The sequence below is a fragment of the Furipterus horrens genome, unplaced genomic scaffold (genome assembly GCF_987537825.1).
Source record: "Furipterus horrens unplaced genomic scaffold, mFurHor1.1.pri manual_scaffold_3, whole genome shotgun sequence".
In the NCBI taxonomy this organism is placed as follows: Eukaryota; Metazoa; Chordata; class Mammalia; order Chiroptera; family Furipteridae; genus Furipterus; species Furipterus horrens.
Genome location: NW_028327173.1, coordinates 34,741,163 through 34,769,099, shown reverse-complemented (window position 1 = coordinate 34,769,099; position 27,937 = coordinate 34,741,163). Strand labels below are relative to the sequence as shown.

General features: G+C 35.4%; 1 protein-coding gene across 1 annotated transcript in view; it reads left to right on the top strand.

The window, feature by feature from the left end:
* Positions 1 to 27,937, top strand: part of FAF1 (Fas associated factor 1) — a 396,465-nt gene that overhangs the window by 264,240 nt on the left and 104,288 nt on the right. The window contains exons 11-13 of the mRNA XM_090269431.1: positions 283 to 346; positions 1,261 to 1,342; positions 14,702 to 14,856. Of these exons, the coding sequence (XP_090125557.1) occupies positions 283 to 346; positions 1,261 to 1,342; positions 14,702 to 14,856 (301 nt within the window). The remainder of the gene's footprint in view (positions 1 to 282; positions 347 to 1,260; positions 1,343 to 14,701; positions 14,857 to 27,937) is intronic.

Genomic DNA, 27,937 nt, shown 5'->3' with positions numbered 1-27,937 from the left:
ATGTTTTAAATGTTTATCAGCAGGATCGTGTCAGTTGCTTTTCCAAAATTTATGAGGTTGGAATTTTTTAAAGTTTTTTTTTTAAGGTTTGATGAAATCTTCTAATGTATATCTAGTTAAAATGTCACCTCAGATATATCACAGAAGCAAAAATTAATTTTATTTCCTCTTTATTGATTAAATATATTTCTTATATGTGGGAGTAGATGTTATGTGGTTTGTTTTTTGTGTCTATTTGTTTTGTTTTTTTTGTTTTTGTTTTTTCTTTTGTTTGTTTTTTAGTGCCAGAAAACGCAGAAAATGAAGGAGATGCCTTATTACAATTTACAGCAGAGTTTTCTTCAAGGTAGGGTTAGGACATTAACTGTATAAAATTGATGTTATTTTAATGTCACTGTGATTTTTCTGGAGCAATTTTAGTCATAGATTGTTTTAAATTTTTTCTTAAAGTATCCAAAGGATACATTTATCAATTTATATAGTCCTCATTTATGTCACTTCAGAGATGTATTCATCTTTTCTCTATATCTTTATTGAAGCACAATAAATAGATCACTAATTTAATATGTTGATTGTATTCCCAAAGGGCTAAGTTATAAAATACTACTTTTTAGTATATCCTAGGACAAATAAAATCTGCTCTAAAATAATATTACATAAAAAGGTAATTTAAAATTAAGTGAATTTTTTCTTTTAATTTTTGGTTTGGAATATTCAACATTTCTTTTAATAGTCTAACATAGAATGTTTTATATGAATTTGAGAGTCTGCTAAGGTGTTTAAATAAAGAGGATTTATATATTTAACCCTAAACTTTCATGTAAATCATATTTCTCTTTTGTTTATTTTCCAATGTAATAGTATATTTTGGAAACTTTGAAGGATACCATTTTTTCCCTTTCTATTGTATTTCCAGAATAAATGAACTAAAATGCAAAGTTAAAGCCACGGTAGCTAGGAAAATCTTATGAAAGTGGGTTAACCAGGAATTGCTACTTAGAAATGGTGTGGTTTTGTGGCACTTGTTAAATATACTTGCCAGATGTACATACAAGTCCAGTGTTCTCACATATTGGTATAGGCCAAGAAAAGCTAGAAGCTAATGAAGCTCATTTCTAAGCCTTTAAAGAAATGTTTTCATATTTGATTTGTACATAGGTGACATTAGCCCCAAATTTACTTAAGTCATTGGTTAGACTTGTGTAACTTTGAAGTTAATTTGAAATGTATTTTAATTAAGACACATACTTTTTCCTATAGATATGGAGACTGCCATCCTGTATTTTTTATTGGCTCATTAGAAGCTGCTTTTCAAGAGGCCTTCTATGTGAAAGCCCGAGATGTAAGTACAACTTACCTTTTCTGATTAAAAAGTGCATCCCATAGGTTTGCCACCAGCCTCGAGGCAGTGCTTAATGTTCTCTCTGTTTTTCAGTTTGAAGACTTGATTTTGTCTCTGGTTCATCTGCCAACCTAATCATCACCAAGATGACTATTTCAGAGGGGCAGTAGTATGGTAGGGCACTGCTGGCTCTTGGCAGAAGGCCATGAAACAGGGTTTTTTGTAGGGAACTAAAAAAAGGTGGACATGCTTAGAAGGGACCGGGCTAGTTGTTTGTATTTTTTTCAGTTATCTGATTGAAGGTTCATGCTAAAGGATTTGTCCTTTAGTCTTTTCCCAAAATGATTATTCCATCTAGTAGTATATTTCTAATAACTGCAATATTTTTTTCCAAAAGTCATTTTAGACAACAAAAAGATTCTTCATTAAACTCAGAATTGGGCTTTGTGATCTTGAAATAAAGTAGATTGAAGTTTATAACAAGAATTCAGAAAGTACATTTTGAGCAAGAAGGTTCTATGCAATCCTTCTGTATTCACACAGCAGTCAAGACCTGTCAGCTGGCTCCTGCCTATTTGCACAGCTTCAGCTTTTCCCTCTCCCTGCCTTATACTTAATAAATCTGGCAATAATGTACCACTTTATTTTCCCATCATCTTTTTTCTTGTTTCCCCACTGTCAGAAATGCCTTTCATCCTGCTCTTTGCCTGGCTAACACTACACTTCCTCTGAGACTTAACTTTTCTTGACTTTTCCACTACTCACTAGTGTAAGTGACTGCACCTATACCTTTACTATTTTGCAATGATACCCTCTGCTCTTACTACACTTAACACATTGTTTATAATTATTCATTCTCTCTCTAAATATCTTCTCGAGATTTTCTTTTTTTTTTAGCAGTGACTGTGTACCTTACATCCTTATACATAGCAAATACTCTATATGCTTAATGAATGAAGGAAAAGAGAGAGAGAGGAAGGAATAGTGTATAGATGGAGTAGAAAGAAAGCTGTTAGAATTAAAGAGAGCATGGAATTTTGAGACTGGAGTATAAGAATGCCTCTGAAATTTCTAGTTTCTAGTTTATGTTAAACTCTGACCTAAAAAAAATTTATTATAAAAAGTTTTAAAATTGAATTCCAAGGCAATAATTAGTCATCAGACTTAGAGCTATCACTGACAATTTAATGAAGTAGATTAAGAAATAATAAACATTGCCCTGACTGAGTGGCTCAGTTGGTTGGAGCATCGTCCTGTACACCAAAAGGTTGTAGGTTTGATTTATGGTCAGGGCACATGCCTAAGTTGTGGGTTTGATCCTCAGGAGGGGGCATGTGCAGAGGCAGCCAATTGATGTTTCTCTCTCACATCAATGTCTTTCTCTCTCACTCTGTCCCTCCATCCCTTGTTCCCTCCCTTCCTCCCTCCTTCTCTCCCCCTCTTGTCCTCTGCCTTTATCCTTCTCTTCCTCTCCCTGTGTCCCTCTCCCTCTCCTTTCCTCTCTCTCTAAAATCAATAAAAATTTATCCTCAAGTGAGGATTAAAAACAAGAAAAGAAAGAAATACAAACATCAACTGTTTTTTACCCTTAGAATAGTGGAATACCTTATAAAGAATTTTAAGCATCTAATTTTAACTCTTAAATCTATATAAAATAGACATTATTTTTGAAGAAATATGTGTTTATAATACATGCTTATATTTCCGTAAATACAGGTTTATGGAAACTACTGAAAAGCAAAAAGGGAACTACTTTTTAAAGTATATTTTATTGATTATGCTATTGCAGTTGTCCTAGTTTTTTCCCCCTTTGCCCTTCTATGCCTGGTACTCCCTTCCCTCCAGGATTCTCCCCTCCTTAGTTCATGTCCATGGGTCATTCATATAAGTTCTTTGGCTTCTCCATTTCCTATACTATCTTTAAGATCACCCTGTCTATTCTGTACCTACCAATTATGCTTTTTAATTCCTGTACCTTTTCCCTCATTCTCCCCCTTCCCCCTCCCAGCTGATAACCCTCCACATGACCCCCATACCTATGATTCTATTCCTGTTCTGGTTGTTTGCTTAGTTTATTTTTATTTTTGTTTTTTAGACTCAGTTGTTGATACTTGTGAGTTTGTTGTCATTTTAATGTTCATAGTTTTGAACTTTTCTTTTTCTCAAATAAGTCCCTTTATCATTTCATATAATAAGGGTTTAGTGATGATGAACTCCTTTAGCTTTACTTTGTCTGGGAAGCACTTTAGCTGCCCGTCTGTTCTAAATGATAGCTTTGCTGGGATAGAGTAATCTTGGTTGTAGGTTCTTGCTTTTCATCACTTTGAATACTTCTTGCCAGCCCCTTCTTGCCTGCAAAGTTTCTTTTGAGAAATAAGCTGATAGTCTTATGGAAATTCCTTTGTAGGTAACTCTCTGCTTTTCTCTTACTGCTTTTAAGATTCTTTATCTCGAACCTTCGGCATTTTAATTAAGATGTGTCTTGGTGTGGTCCTTTTTGGGTCTAGCTTGATTGGGACTCTGTGTGTGCTTCCTGGAATGGTACGTCTGTTTCCTTCACCAAATTAGGGAAGTTTTCTTTCATTATTTTCTCAGTAAGTTTTCAATTCCTCACTCCTCCTTTTCTCTTTTTGGCATGCCTATGATTTAGATGTTGGCACTTTTGGAGATGTCCCAGGGCCATCTTTTTCTCTCCTAGTTTTTTTGAATTCTTGTTTCTTCATTCTGTTCTGGTTGACTGTTTATTTCTTCCTCATGTTCCAAATCATTGATTTGAACCCTGGCTTCCTTCCCTTCACTGTTGATTCCGTGTGGAATTTTCTTTGTTTCATTTAGTGTAGCCTTCATTTCTTCCCTTATACTTTTGCTATACTCAATGAATTCTCTGAATATCCTTATCACCAGTGTTTTGACCCCTGCATCAAATAGGTTGGCTATGTCTGTTTTGTTTAGTTCTTTTTCTGGGGTTTTGTTCTGTTCTTTCATTTGAGCTATATTTCTTTGTCTCCTCAATTGGGCCGCCTCCCTGTGTTTGTTTCTGTGTATTAGGTATAGCTGCTTTGAATCCCTGTCTTGGTGCACCTATTACATTGTATGGAGCAGAGCCTTAGGTGATCATCAGGGCAGGGCAACCCATTTAATCACTTTGTGGCTCTGTATGTGGGGGAGGGGCTAGAGAGGGGACAGTGCCACTGCCTGGCTGCTGGAGGCTTGCTCTGCATTCTCCCTGTTTCCAGTCACTTCACCCACTTCCTGTATGGGACTGGCACCCCTCTAGCTGTTCCCCTGGTGGTGGTTCCCAGAGTGGGTAGGCTTGCATATATCCTAGGACTGTGCGGTCCCTGAAATGGAGTCTTCTGAGAAACTGGCAATTTCTTCCATTGCCTCAGTCCCCACTTGTTTTTACAGCCAGAAGTTGCTAGGCTTTATTTTCCTGATGCTAGAACCTTGGTCTCTGAGATTTGGCCTGGGGCTGGGATCACTCGTTCCCCAGGTATCTCTCCCAGTTTTTATGCACCACACATGAATATGGTATCTCACATTCCACCTTCCACTGACACACCACATCCTCTCCCATCCCGCCCCTCCTACCCATCTGGATTCTTTAAATCCTTGCTTGTTGGACTTACATACAGTTTGAGTTTCTGGCAGTTCTGGGTGTTTTTTGCTTTAAGGTTACTTGTGATCCTTCTTATCATTGTGCAAGGAGGCGAAGTGTGTCTACCTATGCCTGCATCTTGACTAGAAGTTCAAGGTGATATTCTAACAGATTAATAATTAACTTTATGATGCATGTTTTTTTTCATAATTTTATTATATATTTGATGAGTATATTTGTGCATATTTAATATAAAATTGAGTCAAGTTATGTTGAGAAAACAGCTTATTTTCACCTTTAAATATTGTATGATTATTTTCTTAATTATATTTTATAATATTTTAACGTTTTATTAAAATGGTTTTAATACAGAAAAAGTAAGCAGGATGGTACAATAAACACCCAGCTTCTCTTCACCTAGATATAATAATTAATAAAATTTTGCTATACTTGCTTCTTATATGTATAAGGCATTTAAAAGTTAAATGCCGCAGGTGTGGCTCAGTGGACTGAGTGCCGGCCTGATAACCACAGGTTGCTGGCTTGATTCCCAGTCAGGTCACATGCCTGGGTGCAGGCCAGGTCCCAGGTTGGGGGCAAGGGAGAGACAACCACACATTGATGTTTCTCTCCCTTTCTTTCTTCCTCCCATCTTCTCTCTCTAAAAATAAATAAATAAAATTTAAAAATAAATAAAAGTTTTCATGGAGTTTTAGTCTTTAATAGCCTCAAAAGTTTGACTGCTACTCACTTATAAAAGAACAGCATTTGAAATTTAATTATTTATATTTTGTTACTTATTTAAATATGGAAATTGACGAATAACTTATGATAAATTTTTGTTTTGATTTCTTTTCTGATTGAAAGTGGCAAACATTGACTGGAATAGAAAATGAATTTAAATTTTACTATTGAAAATGCACACAAACAAATGTAAAACAATGTAAAGTTTCAAATGATTTTTTAAATTATGTAGTAAAATGTTTGAAATTATTAAAACTTAATACTGGACAAAAACATTTAGGATACCCTTGTATATTCATTATTTTTTACTAAACCATTTCAAAGTATTTATAGACATCATATTTTACCCCTAAAGACATCTGCATGAATTTTACAAAAATAATTATATACTCCTACATCATCACAGTACCGTTAACACATGTAACAAAATTAATAGCAATCCCCTAATATCATCTAAGATCTTTTAAACTGTTTCTCTTTTTTAAATCTGATTTAAAAAGCTACTGTAAAATGTACCATGACTGCTGTAAACTTTCTAACATAAAATGAAAATGCTTATTTAAATACACAGTATGTAATAGACAAAAGAACTTTTGCTAAGCATCTTATACAGTAAATTGGCATTTAGATTTATTTAGACTGATCATCCCCAGAGGAACATAACCTCTTACTTAATAATTTCTGGGTATTTCCAATGAACCAACTTATTGTTTTTTATTAGTGCCTTGGTGTTTTAACAGATGAAAATCATTGGTTCATATAATTAAATATTTTGCTTCGTATTAGATCCCTACTAAAATCCACTGACCTCCTTGAACTCCTGTCTTTATCTTTCTTCCCTTGCCCACAGATTTTTTCTTCTCTCATTTCTCTTTTCCAAGTTAAGAATCAATAGCTTATGCATTATTTATTATTACTCTGAATTTAAGTAAAATTAATCCACATGATAGATAAATTATTCAAAATTAAATCTAAGCAGGTACACTTATTATGGTAATCAACCAAATGATACACATATAATATCAACATGAACATTGTAGGGATGAGGAAGTTCAGAAAAGCTAAATGACTGGCCCAAAGACACATAAATAGTAAGTAGTAGAAGCCAAATATGAACTCACTTGTTCCAACACATGTAAGTATTGGTTTCTACTATACCACCATACTAGTTTTCTGTGCTAACTGCTGTACCGCAGAATTCATTTATCAAGCTTTGTATCTCCTTTTTCATATTTCACATTTGAGAGTTAAAAACAAATCTTTTTCAATATTATTTTTAAAACTTCCGAATGAATCATTTTCAAGAAAACAATTTGCTGATGTTCAGATATTTTAAGGCAAGTGTGACCAATACTGTGGTGTTCTTACTAAATTTCTCTCATCTTAAATATCACATGTTTACTTTAAACTGTGGGAGGCACATTAATTTTACCAGGGCAACAGATGAGCTTCAAGCACCAGCATTCTTCACTTGAAGTGAGAAATTGAGTTCCAAGAGTAAATAAAAACAAGATTGAAGGTTTAAATCCTCTGCTAGGCTTTTTGAACTTATATACTCATTAAATGTTTATTGGAGTGGTGGGATTACCAAGGATTTGGGGAGCTTCATCAACTCGTATATAGTTAATCACTAAGTAAAACACTACATTTGATAAAGTATTTCTCACAATGCCACATTCAATCCATCTTAATGAAAACTGCTTCAAACTGATTTTATTTGAGAGCACTTCTTGGTAAGAGTGCTCATAGTTCTTTTTGCCTTTTTCATGAGGAATTTACAATACTGTCCAAAGCACAGTTCCAATTTAAGTCAGGCATTTTAAGTTCTTGTGTTTTAAGAATATTGTGACAGAGTTGACAATGGGTTGATAAGTTTTATGACCCCCCCATCCCTTCATTATTAGGGATGTTCATTCAGATGAAGGCCATAAATATTTATCATATGCCAACTGGGATATAGAGGATTCCTGTTCTTGAGATGATCACAGTCTAGTGGGGAAGATAGGAAAATATAAACAGATCTATATTATATAACATGGTATAGAAGCAAAGAGGAGAGGTATTTCATCTACCTTAGAAATTTAGGGAGATTTCTTGAGCAACCTCTTACCTGAATCTTATAAGATGACTAATAAGTAGGCAAATAACAGGGGGAAAATGTCTAAAGCAAAGGCAAGAAGATTAAAATGAGAGAGACCAAAATATTAAGGCAGAGACCAAAAAATGCAAGACAGAGAGTTGGATTGCGAGGCATGATGCTGGGAAGATCAGCAAGGGTCAAGATATGGAAGGGGTTGTAGTTCCCAGCATTACCTAACAAATTAAAGGTATTTGTTGAGTGAAGCTTATATTTTATTTTTTAGGTAAGTGAACAGTGGTTAGCTTCCTTAATTAAGGTTACAGTAAAGTTACTACTGGCTATATTATGAGTCCCTGGAAGTTTCTTAAAAGAAGGTTATTTTTCTCCTTAAAACCTTTCCAACTCTCATTTCTACTACCCCTGAATTCTCTCCACAACAAAAAGTACCCTAGAGAATGATTAGACATTTGTAGTAACTAAAAATCAACAGCAATAAAAATCCCAGTGTCAGGGTTGAAGGATTGTTCCATTTCTAGCATCCCCTTGGGAGACTGAGCTCTGATATCAGTAATCCTGTTACATTTCCTTAGATCTTGACTTCAGACCAATGCTGTTTCCAAATATTACACACAAATTAAGGAAACCAGTGCTCAAGTTTTGATTTCCCAGTTAGTTACACTATGGACCCAAACAAGTAATGAGTCTGTTTCTTATCTAAAGAAGGGGGGGGGGGAGATGATGATGATGATGATGATGATATCTACTTTATATGGTGTAAGAAGAATTAAATGGGATGTTACCCATAAATACACCTAGCACTGTGGCTGCAGTGCTTTAAACAATTTTGGACAAATTTGAGAAATTTTTGTAAAATAACAAAATTGATTTTCTCATGTAATTTATGAACTAGCTCTAATAGTCCTAGAAAGGAATTTTGAGAATATCTATGAGCATGTACAGCATTCAAATGAGTACTTTGCTTTAACAATGCCTATTATCAAGTTTTATTTAAAAAAGTGAGCCCATTTTAAAGTAGTGAAGCAATGCTATTTCTGCTTCCTCGTGTTAAATATAAATGCCATCACTGACCAATGTTTTTTAAGAAAAATTCTGCACTAATCTGAAGCCATAGCTATAGTTGGTAAGTTTCCAGCTCTCTGTCATCCATGAAAACTAGGCAAACAGACTTATTTGTGCTTTAGAAAATATGCCCAGTCTGTTCATCTTGTCTTTTGTTTTCTTTTCAATTTAAATTCCTTAAAGGCTGATAGTGTTTTTAGAGTAATTTTACATGACAAGTAGGACAGCATCCTACACATCTGTGGAATAAGACCTAGAGGCTAATATGATTTTTAAAGTATATTTTCATTATGCAAATAAGATGTTTGTTGTAAATAATAATACAGATGCATTTAAAGTAGAAAATGAGTTAATACATAATCCCAATTCTTTATTGCTGTGGTTCCTCCACCCCCTTGAATATGGAAACAGATGAGATAGGTAGGCTACAGGTTCTTTTTCTCTTCCTCAGTGGCCTCAAAGAGGGAGGGGGGTGTGCTTATTGACCACTGCCTTTCAAAGTGGGCACTTCACTTTCACACTCATGTTGTTCTGCTTGTTTAGCAGGCCCGTGGTTAATGAAGGGTAGTTATAGGTCTCAGGGGAGAAGAGTAGAGGATCAGGAAAATCCTCCCTGCTCCTTTATGTGGCTGCTCTTCCAGTCTTTGTTACTGCTCCTAAGTGTTCACCTGGAAAACCGAAGAGATGAGATCTTTGGTGTTGCCTCCATAATCTCTCTCCCAGTCTCCCCAAAGAGCCATGCTGCCCCTCTGCAGTTTGCCATAGGAGCCAATCACTTGAGCTTCTAATTTCCTTATTCATAAAAACTTCAGTCACATGTTGTCCTTTCTCAAAGATATTTCATGACCTCAGTATTACAGTCTAAATAATGAAAACTGGTAAAGCTTTATGCTCAATGAACATTGGTCAGCTTATTTTGTGAAGACAGTTTGATTTTACTTTAGGCATTTTGTTTGTTTTTTCTTAACCTATGACCTCCATTTGAAAGTTCTTATGTGAGGCTCAAATACTTCTGTGTCCTCAAGATTTCAGAGCACTACCCCAACATCTGCCTCAGGAAGTGAGAGGAAAAAGGCGCCATCCCGGCATCTCATCTCCAGTAGCTGGCTGTTTCCTTTTGCAACCTCTCTAGTTTGCTGCTGCCCATTGGTCCCTGAACTCAGCTTTGGGAGCTAAAAAAGGCAAAATGTCGTGACTCTTTCCACTGATCAATCTACACTCTGGTTCTTCTCTCTTCAACAATTACTAAGCTTTGAATTCTTTGAACACATCTGGCCATTGACATCACTGGGCTTTTCCCAAACTTTTCTCTTTGCTTTTTCTCTTCTTTTTTTTCTCAAGGTGACCTAAATGTAAAATTAAGCTAAGTCACAGAAAAGTTAGGTACTGTAACTTGCTTATAAAATTCACCTCAAACATCACCTTTGTAAAGAAGCAGCCAATCGGATGTTCATGCCTGGACCCTGGGACCTCCTCTATCACTCGTATCACCAATCCCATGTAAATTTAAGTGTTGGATTTCTAACCTCTGGCGCTATATGGCACCCGAGGCACAGAAAAGTGAAGTATCTTCCCAAGGCCACACAGCTGGCGAGGGGGTGGCAAAGCAGGAATTTAAACCCAGGCAGTGTGGCTTCATGTTGCCCTGCCTCTGTTGACTTAAGTCACCATTGCATGCTGGGTTAGACCTATGAACATTCATATACAGGAATAGGATTGTGGAAGTTGGCAGTGTACTGGAATGATGCTTATTAGAGCCTAGATTTAAAACAATAAATATAACAGCTATAGAGGACATATTGAGGTACTTGGAGAAATTTGAATATGGCAAAGCTGGGTTTAGCACAGAGCTTTCTGTTACTTTAAAACTAGCAGACTTTCCTTTACACTGTTACCAAAACTTAGATCATAAACAGGAAGTCTGAGGAGAGAGTAGCTGGGCAAACTTGCCTTTGTCATCTACCAGACTTATTACCGCCTCTCTGCCAATTACAAAGGACAAATAAAATGTAGTGTTTTTAATTCCCTAATCTTATCATATGGTACTGTGATGAACTCTTTGCTTCCCCATATACCACTCTTCCTCCAAGAAACTTTTTTTTATTCATCTTTATATTCTCAATGCCTAACATAATAAGTACTCTGCAAATGTTATTGAATTAAATTATTAAAATTAATGGAAAACAAAACATTTTCTTGTGCTTTTTCTATGTACTAGATGCCCTTTCATAACAAAAGTAGTATTCTGATATCCTGAGCTCAGTTTTCACTGTTTTCGCGAGTGTTTAATTGAGCTAAATAAAAAATAATCAGAAATCTGAGTCTGAGGTTCATTTTAATTTAATAAAATTTATGTAGCCCAAATTTAGTAGCATTTGAATATTATTAAGAGTCTTTATATCTTGCTTATTATTACTGTCATAATAACAGAAGAAAAAATTTCTGGTGAAAGCTTATTACGTTAGAGAGAAAAGATTATTTTAAGATTATTTCATCTCCCTTTTTGAAAACTACTATGGGAATACCCCCAGGGTGAAGATCCTCTTCTGATACTCTTTTTATCATCTCTTTTCTCACAGTTTAGAGCTTAAAGTGAGATTTTTTTTAAGTGTGTTTTCCTGGCATCTCATGTTTAACAGTGTCAGGGGTTTGTGTCCCTGGAACGAAAACTGTTTCTCCAGAGCCTTTTTTCTCTCAGCTTCCAGAGAAAAGAGGGGCGAGGCGAGCCAGTAGCTTACCACAAAGCAATGCCACCACAAAGGAAAGATTAAGGGTTTAGAGAAAGGTCAATGTGGGTTTTTCTCTAACTAAACACTTTCCTAAAGTTTCCTTGTGGAAAAATAATGAAGTCATCTCAGAGTTTTTAAAGAATTTTTATTTCTTTTTCACCGTCTGCATTCGCTTGTCTTCTCAGCATGGATGTTTAATCTTCCTAGGCTTTGTGAATTGGCCCAAATGAATAAGTGGTGAGCTGTCTCTCTAGGAGCTAGAGGCTTATTCTAAGGGCCTAATCACTGAGTAAACACATCTTTGCCCTCCCTCTCACAACTGCGATATAATAGTTGAGATTCTAGCACAGTAACCTGGATATTGCAGGGACCAATGCTTTGAAATGCAGAATGGTTGATCCTCCAAAACAGACAGTGCCTGATCTTCGCCTGCCTCTTTCTTCTTTTTTAAATTAAATATTGCCAAAGAGATGCTGTTTTATTGCTTGATATTGTGCATTAGTGCCCTGGATTTCCAAGTTTAGTTTCAGTCAACACTGTCAGCTGCACTTATAGGGAACTTTGCTTGTTGGGTTTCGTGGTAGCCTCTTCAGCACATGTGTGTTTGGTTTGGAAGAGCATTTAAATTAAATCAGTGAGATAGCAATGTAAATCGCTAATCTCTTTCTCAAAGTCTAAATGTTCCATTTCAGTGTTCTTGAGAGAAATAGGCATTTTAAAGATTTAACCATTGCCATTGTTTGGTTAGAAATGTGCGGATTTCAAGTGGATTGCTCTCTTGTTCCCAGTGCCTCATTAAATGTAGTTGCTGAGATACGATCAAGCAGAATTAGAGGTTGACATCCCTCTGTCTATTCAGTTAGAGAGCTCCTAAGAAGAGGAGCTCTGAATTTGTTAGTGCTGCCAGATTCACGTTCTTTCCCCTCATGCAGCAGATTTCTAGATTCATTTACTAAAAGTGATCTGGCATTGCTGCTGCCATTTGGTGTCTTTTTTTTTTTTGCCAGGTTGGGGTTCTGTGGTAGAAATCAGCATTCAAATGCCTTTCGTCAAACATACTGAGATCTATGCTAGCTTCAGGCTGCAAAGAAGACTGAAAGAGACCTGATCCAAACCTTACACTTGAGAGACTTTGTCTAGAGGGAATATTAGTAAACAATTATAATACTAATGGGAAGAGAGAGGCCCAGAAAAGGAAATTCTTAACTCTGCCTAAGGGAATCAGGGAAAGTTTCTTGCAGGTCTTTACTTTGATCCTTAAAAGATGAGTAGGAATTTATCAGATAAGTGTCTCTCCGATAATGTATCTGATTACAAACTTCCTAGAAGCCAACTACTGTTATCTGCATATTTCCACATAGAAGAAGAACCCTGAGTTTTTCTTATTCACCATTTTATCACCCCTGCTTCCTGCTGGGCCTGACCAAAAAGAGTATTCAACAAATGCTTGTAGAATGAATTAATAAATGACCTGAAACTTGGAAGCAGCTACTGTTGGAGTAGCTGAGCTACTTGTACTTAGAAATCTTGTTCTTATCCCCATTCCATGTGGTCTCTGAGGCCCCAGAAGCACTGATGTATGAGCAGTGGCCAGTCTGGCATCTTCATATTGGATAAGCATGTTAAGCCTTGGCATAGTGTTGACGATTTTATTTAAGAAAGAATGCTAGATTTTAATCCCAGATGTACTGCTTAATTAACTAGTTGTGGAATTTAAGACACGTCAGCTTTCAAAGCCTAAGTTTCCTTGTCTGCTAATAAAGTCAAGAATACCATTTTACAGGTTTATTCTGGGGAGTAAAGTAGATAATGGGTGTGTAACTTAACTGCCTTCTCTTCATAGTAGATGCTTTTGGAATCTTAATCTACCTATGTGGCTACTTTCATCTAGTACAAAGATTACATTTGAAGAATATATTTCAGTGTTTTCTTTTTTATTATTATAATTTGGATTATTTATCAGGTAATTCCATCAGATACGTTCATCAGACTTCATTAACCTTTCAGGAAAATGAGCTTTGTTTAGTATCTCACACAAGTTTGTTAGTTTTTTTCATTATCATCACGTCCTTATTTAATATGAGGAGAAAGACCCAGAGCTTCCTTTGAATTTTCCTTTGCCAGAATTACAGATTGGTTAGTACATTATCTTTACTATAAAACCTTATCTTCCTATTTCCTAGTAACTGACTGTTCTTAAATTCAGGTCTTTATACAAGGTGGCACCGGAAGTTAGTTAACAACAATTTAGGCTCTTTAATCATCGTTGGTTTTAAGGGTGATATGTTGAAATTTATATTGCTTGATTTTAGTTTTTAGTTTCAATTATTTTATTGAATGTCCGACTATGATCGTGCACTTTTAAAAGACCAAATGTCATTTCTTGAAAGTAAGTTTTATCAGGCAAAATGGAAAGAATAATTTTCCACATGAGAAACTACATTGAACATTTTCTGAAATACAAACTAGAAAGAATTCATGTCAAGTGAACATTTTTCTATCCTTTCAAATGGCAGTTAGATGGTACATGGTCTTAAATAAGGACTTAAATATGGGAACACATTAAGGGCTTTGAAATTACCTGTAGAAGTAAAACAAAACTTCATTTCAGATTTTTTCCTTGCAAGTAGAGGAGACTATTTGGTGTTCAGATTAAAAACATTGAAAATATGTTTAGATTAAAAACATTGAAAATATGTGAGAGTTTGGCATTCAATCTTAATCAGTATTTTTTTCTTTGTACAATTGAATAGTTCAAAATTAATTTTTCCTTTACCTATAAAGTATGTATTAAATATGAAGCATGGTAAATCCACGTTATTTGAAGTGAACACAATTCTTTTGCAATTTCTACTTGAGATAGACTTACACATGTTAACAGAAATCTGTGCCAGCAGTCTGTAAAGTGGGAGTAACCATCCTAGCCTCTTTAAAGTGTAAAGAAGCAAATTTATTCATATTAGTAAATGCTTTAGGAACTCCAAGTGTTGGCTACTCTTTTAGGGAATAGCATTTAATTTAATTTTGGTTTTTGTTGCTTATATTGATTGATTATGCCCTTATAAAATTCAAGAAATCTTACATTGGTGTATATTTTAACTCATCAGTTTTTTTCTTATTTTTTTCAGAGAAAGCTTCTTGCTATCTACCTCCACCATGATGAAAGTGTATTAACCAATGTGTTCTGCTCACAAATGCTTTGTGCTGAATCTGTTGTCTCTTACCTGAGTCAAAATTTTATAACCTGGGCTTGGGATCTGACAAAGGATGCCAATAGAGCAAGGTAATAGTGTTCACAAGTTATAGTTGGGCTTCTGGTTTTTTTTTTAAAAAGTCGTCACTGTATTTGGTGTCTCATCATAAACATTTTCATCCTCAGCATTAAGTTCTCTACCATTATATTTAATTAGACATAAGCTATTTGTTGTAGCTAACATATACAGTTAGTCACAAGCACGAATTCTTTGACTTACGAAGATTTCTTAAATTCAAGAATAACTAGAAAACCAAAACCAAAATACATTGTTCTCATCCTTTTGCAGTATAAGAGATCTAGTATATTTCTTTGTACTGTATGTTCTGATGTTGTAATATGTTATTAAACATTTAGAGAAAATCTGTTTTTAAATGATGTTTAGAAAAGGCAAGGCAAGTCTAACATATAATCCTACCAGTAAGTTTAGTTTTTGATAATTCCAATGAGGAAGGCAGGATATTCTGACCAGACCAGTGGAGTTGGTAATAGCTTAACTCTAGCATATGCTAATTGCTGTAACCGCTTTATTGCACACATTCTTTTGCACACATCCATATTCTCAATAGGAAAAAAACCCTTTTCTAGCTGTCAGGGTACATTTGTTTAGTTTGTTAACCATAATATCTGTAATTGATTAGTAATTTTTCATATTTTGCCTGTTTGTGTTTCCCATCTGAAATACATTTCATCATATTTAATTACACATGTGGCTGTAGCATCCCGTGATGCTCCTTTGGGTGTGTTAACACAGTCATAACCATAGGTTGCTGCATAATGAGCAAGGAGATTAAATTAATTCATTTTAAGGCAAGTCTGCTATAGTTACCCAATTTAAACAATTATAGAGCAGTTAGAAATTGAATCATCTGATTTGTCTTTGTTATTTTGTGGCTCACTGAAGTTTTGCTCATCATTCAGACTTTGTTTTATGTGAGCTAAATATGAGAAGCAATTCCTTCATCTAATACTTCATCTCTTTAAACAAATGGTTAGGAAATTTCATAGGATGACTTCGTTCTGCCTTGGAAATGTCTTCTGTCATACATAAAGAACTTTTATTTGTTTAAATTAAATCAGGCTATTATTCACACTCAGTTAAAGGTGATGAAAAGCAGTGCCAAAAACAGATAAAAATGCAGCATCTAAGGTCTTTCATGAGGCAAAATACATAGACTGGAGACTTGGCTAAATCTTTCGCCATTCACTGGCAGTAAGGAATCCCCTCCTTTCCTTTTATCTGCAAGTTGATGGAGAAGGAAACACTATTTCTAAACCATCTGTAGTGGCTAAGTTCAGCAGGCTACCTGCTGTTGTTTTGTTCTATCCTCCATTTAATTCCTTAGTTCCTTTATTTTACAATGACAAAAAATTGCAGTGTAGTTTCTTTTGAAAAACTGTGTTTGAGGGTTTTTTTTTTTATGACTGGCAATCAACAGCCATGTAATTGCTTTGTTATGTTTTACTAAAGAAGTCTGTTAAGTAGCACAACTTTGATACACTAGTAATAAGAGTTTGCAGGTTACAGAGACACCTGTGGTGACCAAAGCGACAGAAGCTGCTTATTAGAAAGAGCCAGTACAGCTGTGTCCTATTAACTCCTTATGACACTTTTTTAAAACACAAAATAAAGGCCTTGTTTAAGGCTTTAGTGCTGTTTCTCAATGAATTGCAGGACTGACTATGAAGTATGATAGGATATTTCACTCAATGTTTTCAAAATGTGGCATCCTATTACTAAGTTACTGTCATGAGAATTTTTTTAAAAGTGATATTAAAAACTGAAAATAGAAATATCTAGGAATTCAATTTAATCAACAGAAAGAATGTAACTATTTCTGGAGTTTAAAATACTTGGTGTCCTTATTCAAAATCAAGTTCTATCCATATTACAAAGTAAAAATTATTTTAAGGTAAGTTATTACATTTCTCTCTACAAAGTAAGAAAATTATATACATGATAGCTACTTATCATGTACAGCTTCTCATTATTACTTGTAAGGCAAATGGGAAAATACACATTTTACAAACATAAGATGAAAATTCATTGGAATGGCATATTCCTAAAAGAGAGTAAAAGTGGATTTCCTTTTGACATATGAGACTGTAAGAGAATTAATTAATAAGGCTGATGTAGTGCCCCAAGAAAGGGTTTACTTTAACCACAAATTTCTTACCACCTATCATACATTCATCTAAATAGAATTGTCTAATTGAGTTATATCTCTGTGATCTTTCTTGGATTTTTTATCACCGTAGTTATCCATAGGCGTTTGTCGTGAAAATTGCACCATCCATTTGATGCTATTACCACTGAGTAACAAAATCTCAAATTTTTAGTTCAGTAGAAAACTGCTGAGCTAATATTTATTTATCAGTGTGCTACATTTCAAAAGTTGTTATGCTATCATTTGTCTGTTACCAGAGAGTTAAAATGGGACAGATTAGCATATGAAAATATAGAAGAGATTGCTAGGCATCACAAATAAGATTGTTGCTATGCGATTTCTTTTACCTGTGAGGTGTTTTTTTTACCGCCAACGTAAAAGTTTGGAAATAAATTCCTGATTGGTGGCTTGTCTGGTCCTGTATCTGGCTATTCTAGTTGAGATTAATCGTATAAATTTAGAGAATGCTGAACCTATAAGTATTTAGTCTGGAGGCTTTCCTAGTAGTTTTCTGGCAATACCCCTGATATAATAGCCAGCGGAAACTGATGCCCAAAATGGGGAGGGACTTACGTAGCAAATTTACTTTTGCTTAAGAAGTACTCTGATTAAGCCTACAAAAGAATTAATCCTTCTTAATTTACTGTGACTCTTTCATTTATGTAGAATATCAGTGAAGGATATTGAACTAAGTGTTCTGGTAGGGTTACTAGAATGTCATTTGCTATTATATTAAATTTCCTCATTTCACTAATAAACTAGAGTAAAAAAGAAACAGATTTCTATAGAATATCAGTGTTATACACCCCTGTGAATTTGATGGTTTTGGATTTCCCACCTCCAAAATGACTCTATTAATTTCCCTTCTGAGATGAATACTTAAGTTAAATAACCTGTGTGTGTATAAAATGTATTAGAATAATTTCTAGATCGATCTTGGAATATTCCAAATATAAACTATGGCATTAAACTTTAGTTGTAATGATTGTTGCAGTGTGCATGCTCACTAAATTGTGGTCTTTAGGAAGGACTTATTCATTTTGTCTCATTAAACAAGGAACTGTACAAAATTTGAGGAGAAAGATACTTAATTAGCATTTGGCAAACGAATGTATTGGATCCAATTCCACCTAAGAATGTTGTTTATAAGTTCAGTATTGTATATCGAAATGGAGGTTTCTTTCTTGGAAAACTCTGAACAGTTTTGTTGGCTGTCATGTCTAGTTGGATTTCAAGGTCATTGTTTCTTAAAGCAGTTAGCAGAAAGTCCTTGTTAGTCTTGAGAGGTGTTAGAGGATATAATTTTCTAAATATCTACTTAAACAATAACACTGATAGAAATAGTGAAATATCTAAATAAAAGAGATGAAAGAGTTGAAAACAGATAGATACTATAATAGTAAATAAAAACGATCCTACAAATCACTTCTGGAAGTGGCTAAAAAATATCTTAAGAAAGGTCTGTCCAGAAGGCATCCATCCATGTAATATGAAAAATAGAGACATTTATTGAAGAAGATAAAGATACACTGTACATAATGACAATGACACCTCAGTCGTCTTCCAAGTAAGTACCTTGGGACCTCACACAGTTCTCCCAATCACACGCCATCAGCTGCCCCATCATTTCCTGAATCTCATTGATGGTCTGAAATCTTTTCCCTTTCAAAGGTGATTTTAGTTTTGGGAAAAGCCAGAAGTCTCAGGGCACCAAATCTGGGCTGTAGGGGGCTGAGTTGCCTGGGTGATTAATTGCCAGAAAACCCTGCACAAGATATGATGCATGAGCAGGCGTATTGTCGTGATGAAGCTGCCAATCACCAGTTGCCCAGAGCTGCGGTCTTCTGAATCATCCAAATAGTTTCCGTGGAGAAATGTTCCAGCTTAATGCAAAATTTGATGCAGATTTTTTGCCCTACTCTCTGTCATTTGAATGCAACAGCCACACAGTACACATGCTCACTTAGCATTGTCTACCCAGTGACTGGTGAAGTCATCATTGTTCATGCGTACACATTCCAGTCCACTTTCCTTGGCTGCCAGGTTACACCGATGTCGCACATGCCATTCTTGTTATATTAACAATGACTGGACTTTTTCCAGACAGACTTCGAATTTCCTTCATATTTATTCGTTGAATAAACATTTAGTGAATAATATGATGGGATGGTGCTATACAGTGATGACAAAAAGTTGAAAAAGATATGGTGCTAATGCTCAAAACATTCACAGTCTAGTAGGCAAGACAGACATGGAGCTAATATGTAATATGAAGTATGTACAGGGTGCGTTGAGAGTATAAACAAACTTCATAGTGAGTTACTCTACCTGGGAGCCAGGAAAGAACCTGAAAGAGAGGACACACAGAAAGATGAAATTAGAATTTTACTTTTTCTATGTAGAGATTTTTATTTTAGCAGCATCTCAAGTTTATTGGGTTGCAGATATCTGTTATTCTTACAAAAGGATATTGGTACTTTCAACTTCATCATTAGGCACCTGAAATGAAGGGTGGGTGAGAGAAAAGATAGGAGGATCTGGCCAGCTAATATATTTTATATGATCTGAACCAGATTGAGGATTAGAGTCAATTAATTGCGGTCGACAGATCTCAAGAAGCTGTTTTGTTAATGATTTGACCCAGTTTTGGTATATGCTTACAGGCAAACAGTGGAGCAGAGATCTGATAGTCTTGGTTATAATATGTAGAGAATTACCATAGATTTAACTAATACAATAAAAATACTTTTAGCACAATATATTTACAGTGAATGAATTCTTAAGCTATGAAAGAATAATTTCTTAAAATTTAGGACAGATATCACAGCTTGGAAACCTTGCCTGTCTCCACTCTTCTCTTGCCTCATTCTGTGTTAGAATGCACATTCTGCATGCTCCCATACTGTCCCTATACTAACTGTACTGATGGCACTCATCACATTGTATGGTTGTTCCCTGTCTCCCTGCTGGATCGTCAGCTTCCCACGGGAGCAATGTCTATAATCTCAATGTGTTACACAGTACTTTTTAAAAAGTGTTATGTTGATAAATAAACAAATAATCTCTAATAGACTTATTGAAAAATAAGAGAAACCAGCTTGAGTAGTGGAAAGAGCATTGGAAATGCAGCTGTATCCTTCTAATTGTGTGATTAATAGGACTAATAAAACAAAAACTCATTCTCCTTGCAGAATGAACTAAAAATGTCCACACTGCGTACCATGTCTTCTGCTGGTCCTGTAGCACCCAAGAATATTTTGGCCTTAGCTAATGGGTTGGGTACCCACAGGCCATCTGGTAAAGTGGCTTGAAATTCACCCTAGATGAGTTCATCCAGTAGTTTCAGAGTTTCTTCCCTAGACTCATCAGGTCTCTGTGACATCCCTGAAGCAACTGGCCTCTCAGACTGAGTCATTCTGGGATAGTACTCTGAGCCTTCTCCAGCGGTGGTGGCATTGATTAAGTAAGTGTGTTTCTAGGACCGGAGTGATGGGTTGGCTATATGGTGAGATATGCCCAGCAGCCAGGCAAGTTCCACTTGGGCACCATCAGAATTAAATATAGATATCACTGTACAAAACATTTGTTTGCTTTCCTCTGTTAGACTCTCGCTGGGTACACGGGAACAGTGGCACATGAGTGCCCTCAGTGTTAAGCTGTAGGTTCTTGGCTGAGATTCCTCAAAGAAAGTCACATAACATTGTGGCACAGAGAACTTACTGGTACCACCAGTAATATGTGAGTTAATAGGTATCTCTTGTTCTGATCATGAGGGCTCACAAGGCAAATGTCTCCATTAGTCCGTCCAGTATAGGTACTTGTTTAGATTTTCTGATTCTAAAAAACTTAAACATTGAACTGATTAGGATAGTGCCAACTGGGTAATCAGCCAACTACAAGTGCTGAAGAATGAGTTGCTTAAATGTAAGTAAATTCCTGAGGTGAAAATGCTTCGCACATCAGTGTACATGCTATAAAGTGTTAAATCAGTCATTGCACATCATTTCTAAGCAGTGTTTAGAGTAACTGCAAACTGTTCCCAAGGAATTACTGACAATGCCTGATTTGCATGTAACATATACGTAGCATTGTATTATGTTTCACAGTACCAGCGTTCACAGACAATTCTACTGCCTGTCAATATTAGCTTTTGAACTCAATGATCTTGGGTGCAGTATTTAAGGTAACTGTAAATTTCTGCTACTGTGCTGCGATGTACTTGTTCACCTTAACATTCAGTGGTAGTTTTCCACATTATTTCACCTTGAGCAAGAGTTTATTGACTTAAAGTTTTTATTATTAGTAGCTGTCTTCATCTGCCCTTTCCATGTCAGTAATTAGCCTTATTCACAGTGGCTCACCCTTCCTTCCAAACTACATAGTAGTTCATGGCTGGCTGAAACCTAGCTGACCATGTTACTCCTAACTCTGAACTCCCATTTGACCCAGCAAATATAGCTCAGGTGTGGGGTCTGCATGGGAGATACACAGAGTTAATTTACAGCTGCTACCCTAAGAACAGATATGGAATCTGCAGAAGTAGATAAGAAAGCAGATGGACTTGTTGTGGTCAGGGAACTAAGACTTCCAGAGAGCCTTCAGTGCCAGTCTTCCATATGATTTCCCCAAATTTCTTTATTCCCTTTGTGCTATGTTTTCCTTCCATTACTTTTAAAGGAAATGTACTGCCATCCCAAACATCCCAGGTCAAGGGCTTAATTAATGCTTTAAAATAAAGGTTCCAAAACACTGGGAGAGTTTGTCATTTTCTCCTTGGTTTGTTTTGTGAAGAGGGAGGAGAGAAGGTGAGGAGGAACCCCTCCTGTTCCATGATTACATCCTACCCACTCATTTTCTCCTTTTCTCCTCTGCTTTTGATTTTTAGTGGCAGTCTTAACAGAATGTCAAGATCAATTTGCAGCATGGTTTAACTCAAGGTTTGAGTTCTGCCAGCAGCAATTGTCCCTGCAAACAATGCCGTGTGTTCTTGTAACTTCAGAAGCTTTTAGAAGGATCATGGCAAGGGCAGCATCTAATGACTTTATTAGTGTAGGGTTTCAAATGGGCTCAGTAATTGTTCATATCTCTTTATCAGCAAGTCATAATTACTGCTCAGCATTGTCCAAGGGTGCACTTGTGAATAGTTTCCTGATAGTACTGAAAGGAAGGGAAAGAGGGAAATGGTAAAAGGTGATGGCCTCTTACGATTGAAAGCAAGCCAGTCTGTATCTAGATGATGGCTAAACTGTTTATAATATGTTCTTTACTCTTTTTAAAATAGCTTATCCTTTTAAAAATGTTCTTTGAAGTAATTTTAAATTACCAGTATATAAGCCTTTTTTTACTCTGATTTGGATACTTCCCACACTACTACCTGGTACTATAATCATAACTGCTTGATGATATATGCATTGTGTTTGAATCAATAATTTGTGTGAAAATACTTTTTCCTCAACATTAATGGAATTAATGCTATTCAGAAAATATACATTTAACTCAGATACAGTAGTCGATGTATTTTCTTCGTCTATGTAAAAGCTATTGCTAGAAAATAACAGAACAAAGGTGATACTGTTAACAAGATAGTTCAAAAGAACAGCATTGTAAATTTTTATCAAATCTTATTTTTCTCATGCACTAGATCTTTCTTGTTACTTCATTGGTATTCTGTCCTTACCAGTTTATGATGATCTAGTCAGGGTGAACTTAGTGAGGTGTAACTAAGGAATCATTTTCTGCCTCTTTCACCGATAAAGGCAGCTTCTTTACCCTTAGAACTGTCCTCCAAGCTCATGTCGTTTATGACAGGAACTTCTATGAGAGTATCATTAGCTATGAGCAAGACTATAACTGCTGCTATTTAAAAAAACAATATGTAACTGAATCATTAGTTAAGAACCTACAGTGTGCCAGACACTATATACATGAGCTCATTCAATCCTCACTCTGTGCATTACCTCATTTAACCATAATTCTGAAAGGTAAATTGCAAAGGTCCAACTGCACATATGAAGAAACTATCTTTGGCTCAGAGACGTTCTGTATCTTACCTAAGGCGATGCAAATGGCTGACACAGGTATAAATCCCATATCTACCTATGCTTTTCTGCTACATAATGCTTCATTTCCTATGACCTTTCCAGACTGGATTATTCAACAACAAAAATTGTACTAAATAACTGCAAAGCCCTATAAGGGGATATAAGAAAAGTATAAGGCATGAACTTCTTGCTTAGTGAACAAATATGGGGTTCACCAAATGTTAAAGTTGAACCCAATTATCACCTTCTCTATGCCTATGCACTTGCAGTTGAACTTGCTGAAGAAAAATTGCATTAACTGGTTTTTTAAAAAAAACAAACTTTAAACAAATATACAATAATGCTGAGTAAGTCTACATGTGATTTTCTAGCTAATTGTCTTTCCCTAGGTGAGATGTCTTATTCCATTCTACTCCTCGTTCACAAAAGAAACATCTCATGTTCGTCTCTATTCCCTCCCCTTCCCAGCCGCCCTCACTAGGTGATTGAAAAAACAAGTCATCAGACCGAAATGACCTTAATGTTCTGTTCTTCAAGTCTCCATTTCAATGTCTCCTCTTTAAAAAGGCCTGATGAACCTTTCTCGAGAAGGCCTCTCCACTGTTATCCTCTTTCATAGTACTCTCCTAGAACTTTTCATAATAAAGCTATTACTTTTGCTTATTTAAAAACATTTTTTTCTAATTCTTCCACTGGGACATAAACTTCATAAGGGCAAGAATTGCATCAGTCTTTTTCACTTTTATTCCTTACTAAAGTCTCAGTAATTATTTGTTGGATGTTATAAGAACGCATGACAGCTTAATGGTTAAGAATACAGTTGAGTTTTGGATTTAGTCAGCCCAGGATTAGAATTCTAGCCATACCACTAGACCACCATATATAGGGCAAGTTGCTTAAACACTCTAAGTGGCAGTTTCTGTATTGGAAAATGATCATAAAAACCACATCCCTCAGAGTTGTCATTAGAATTCAGTGGGATAACTGATTTTTTAAAAGTTGAGCACTATGTATATTTCTTATTTCTCTGTCTCAGACATGTATGAAATATTGATAGGACAAAGCCAAGTGGTAAACTGTTTGAGGTCACTCTTGTTTGGTAGCACTCTACAGGTTCAACTTGCTGGGGACAAAGAATTTATCTAACTTAGCCTACATACCCTGGTCGATGTGTCTCAGTTGGTTGGAATGTTGGCCCATGCACCAAGGGGTCATGGGTTTGATTTCCATTCCCAGTCAGCATACATACCCAGGTTGTGAGTTCGACCTCCAGTCAGAGCATGTGCAAGAGGGAAACCAGTTGGTGTTTTTCTCTCTCCCCTCTTTTATCTCTCTCCCTGCTCTTCCCTCTTTCTCTCTTCCCCCACCCCGGTTCCCCTTCCTGTCTCTTTGAAAACAATTATTAAAAAGTGTTCTCAGGTGAGAATAAAAAAATAAAATAAAATTAACGTAGCTTACATTGCTGAATCTTATTCTGAAGAAGACTTTTAGATACCTTGGCATATGCCTTACTGAATTCCAGATAGTTGAAGCTTATGAAGTGCTCTGGAGGTCTCAGCCTAGAACTGACTTTTCTAGATTCTTTTAGGGGACTGAGATCAAGTTTACTGGTCTGTACTTTTTGAAAATCAAGGTATAAACTTGTCTTTAAAGATGCAGAGTCCTCAGATGATAGTGATTTCTATTGTCATTCATTCTAGTTTTTTGCTGTCCCATTGTTCTACTGCCTATCCATTTCTTTATCCAGTATTCATTAAGCATTTACTATAACATAGTGCTCCCCTTATTTTCTCTCCTACATATTTTTGTCTGTTTTTTCCATTTAGCATTTTTATTTTCTTACTTTAAATATAGATTTAATAAGTACACAAGAATAAATACAATATAAAACAAAAATAAAATAAAATAAGATAACCAATTAAAAGTGTCAAATAATGAGTATTTATAAACACTTGGGTTGACTCAAATTTTGTACATAAACAATAAATACAGCTCTATAATTCTGGCAGCGAAAGGAGAATAAAGGAAATGTAATAGGCATATCCTCATTTATTCATTTATTCATCTAATATATATTTGTTGAGCTCCTATTACTTGCCCGCTACTATAACCTAGAGTTTACAGTTTATCATTTACAATTCTCATTGTCTGATTAAAGAAAGCCTAATCTCAAGGTTTCTTGGCACTGGACTTATCAGTGAGATCACTTTGTAAGTTATATAAATGTCTAATCATTATGTTGTATACCTGAAACTTCGATAACATAGTATGTCAACTGTAATGAAAAAATAAAAAATAATTTAAAGGTATTTTTAAAACTTTCTAGCACTGAATTCAAGGGAGAATTTTATTATATGCTTTTCTGTTTGAGAGTCATTAGGTAACAGACAGTATTTTTCTACTGTTATTTTGTATAAGGCAGATTTTTTTAAACAGCTGTTTCTTATACCAATCCCCTGTAAAAAGCAGAGGGCTTTGTATTAAATCTTTTTTCAGTGATGGTAATTCTTTAGGGAGCTTAGGTAATATGGCCTTAAATATTCCTTTTTGATGATCTAACTCAAAACATGTATAGAGCTCAGAGGAAAAGCCTACGTAGTCAACCTATTCGTTCAACTCTGTCAAATACCAGCTGTCTCAAGTGAGTCTTTGTCAAGTGCTGGGCTGTAATTGATTCTTGTGTGAAATCTTAGATGAGTGACTGAAGTGCTAATGTTCTCTGCTGTTGGTCATCTTTTAAAGATTTTCCTCTTGTGTATAAGATTTTTACTAATATTCTCCCACACTTCGTTATCCATTAGAATGATAGTTCTTTTCAGATAACATAAGGAAATGTCAAGGTTCCAAGAGAAACTGACCAACTCTGAAATAAATGATGCTGAACATTTTTTATATAATAATAAAATCACAAAGCCTCCAAATTTTGCAGCTGGAAAAAAATCAGAGAACATGACAACATGAAAAAAAAATCTTTACTTCAAATCTCTATCATAGAGTAAGGCATGCTCTGATCTTATGATGATACATAACTGTAGAAATTATACAACAGTATAATACAGTGCCAAGCATGGTGCTAAGTATAGCTCCTTATTTAGGGATATTGAGCATGAGATTGCTATTATAACTTATTTTAGGAACAATTTTGCCATATCCTTAATTTGGGGAAGGGGGATGAGAAGGGAAAACCAATTTTGACTCTAAAGCACATAAAATAGAAGGAAAAGAAGTAATATTTATTAACCCACAGTCTAATTCTAAAAGTATCATTATCTTCATTTTATATATGAGAAAGCTAAGGCTCAGAAATATTAAATTATCCAAAGGAACAACTAACAAGTGAAAAGTCAGGTTTGACTCTGAAGTCTTTGCTCTTCCCAACAGTATTATGCTCCTTGCAATAATTCCTACCTTCTCTAACATGTTAACATTTGGATATTTTAAACCCCTGTTAAGTCACATTTCAGTCAGTAGTGATGAGATGAAGTTATGTAAAAACTGCAGGATGCTAAAAACCAAGAGGGGAGCTTAGAGTCATGAACTAATATCTGCCTAATTTGTGGGTCCAAATGACCTATGGAGGTGGAAGCATGGTAGAAGAGGCCTGGGAGACCATGATAATTTATGCCAACTGTCTTAATTATTAAAATTTATTTCAGAAGTAGTTGAAAGAGGGGAAGAAAAGGTTGTATGGTTAACATTGTCACTGTGGAGATAAAGGTTACTGTGGCATGAGTTGGCCCATTCATGCAACAAATGTTTGTCACTAGGTGCTAGGAATGCAGAGATGGATTCCTCTCCTCCTAAGAATAGCTGTCCAAGAGCACCGTGTCGGAACACAGAGTTCTCCCTGACTTCTAAGCACCCATTTTCTTCTCTGATTCCCTCCAGCACTTAGCCTAAAACACTAAACCTAGGCCCCAGATATATACCATTTATGTTTCCTTTTGGAGGGTCCTTGATTTATTCAACCCAAAATATCCTTAGTGTCTTAAGAACAGAAACCATGTCTTGTCATATATTTAGTGGGCCCTCATAAATATTGATCATTTGGTAAAAGAACACAGAAGAAATATTATCTCACCTTTAACATAAATGTGCTCTCTTATATGGCCCCTAGAAAATGAATCTTCTCTTTACATTTCTAGAGAAGGAATTTCTGCATTAGGTAAGAGATTGGATTAGATGTTTTCTCTTATCCCTCACAATTAAGGTTTATATGGGGTATTTAAAATAAATATTTATGTTCTTACTAGTGGTGAGAAAAAGACAGCCAGTTATTTATTATTATTATTCCTCCAAAAAATCAGTATTAATTAGTCCCTATAGATTAGCTACACCCCATCATTAAACTGTCAGTGCCTCAAAGTCTTTACACTTGAGTGATTTATAGATGACAATAAGGAGATGGATTAAGAAGTTATTTAGTTTTTTAAAACTCTGTCCACTAATCTATTAAGACAATTTAACAGCTTACTGTTACTGGAAAGTCTAAGCCTCAGACAGTTGAGAGATGCTTTTGAGATTAAATCTACCCAGAATCTCATTCTTTGTTTTCTTAATTTTTGCCTTTAGTTAGGCAAAACATGCATACACTAACATGCATACACTATTTGCATTTGCATGTAGAGGCATTATGCCATCCTTCTAGAAAAGAATTTGATACTATGTATCAATAGTAATTAAATGATTCTACCTTTTTACCATATAATTCCACTTCACAGACTTTTTTCCTAAGGATATAATTCAGGATATTTATCCCAGTATTCTTTAATTATTAAAAAACTGAAAAGAAAAATCTTGTTCTGAGGGTATAGTTTATAAATATGACAATGTATACGTCTACTCAATGGAATATTATATATCCATTTAAAATATTGGTTCATTACTATTGTGTAGAAGGCT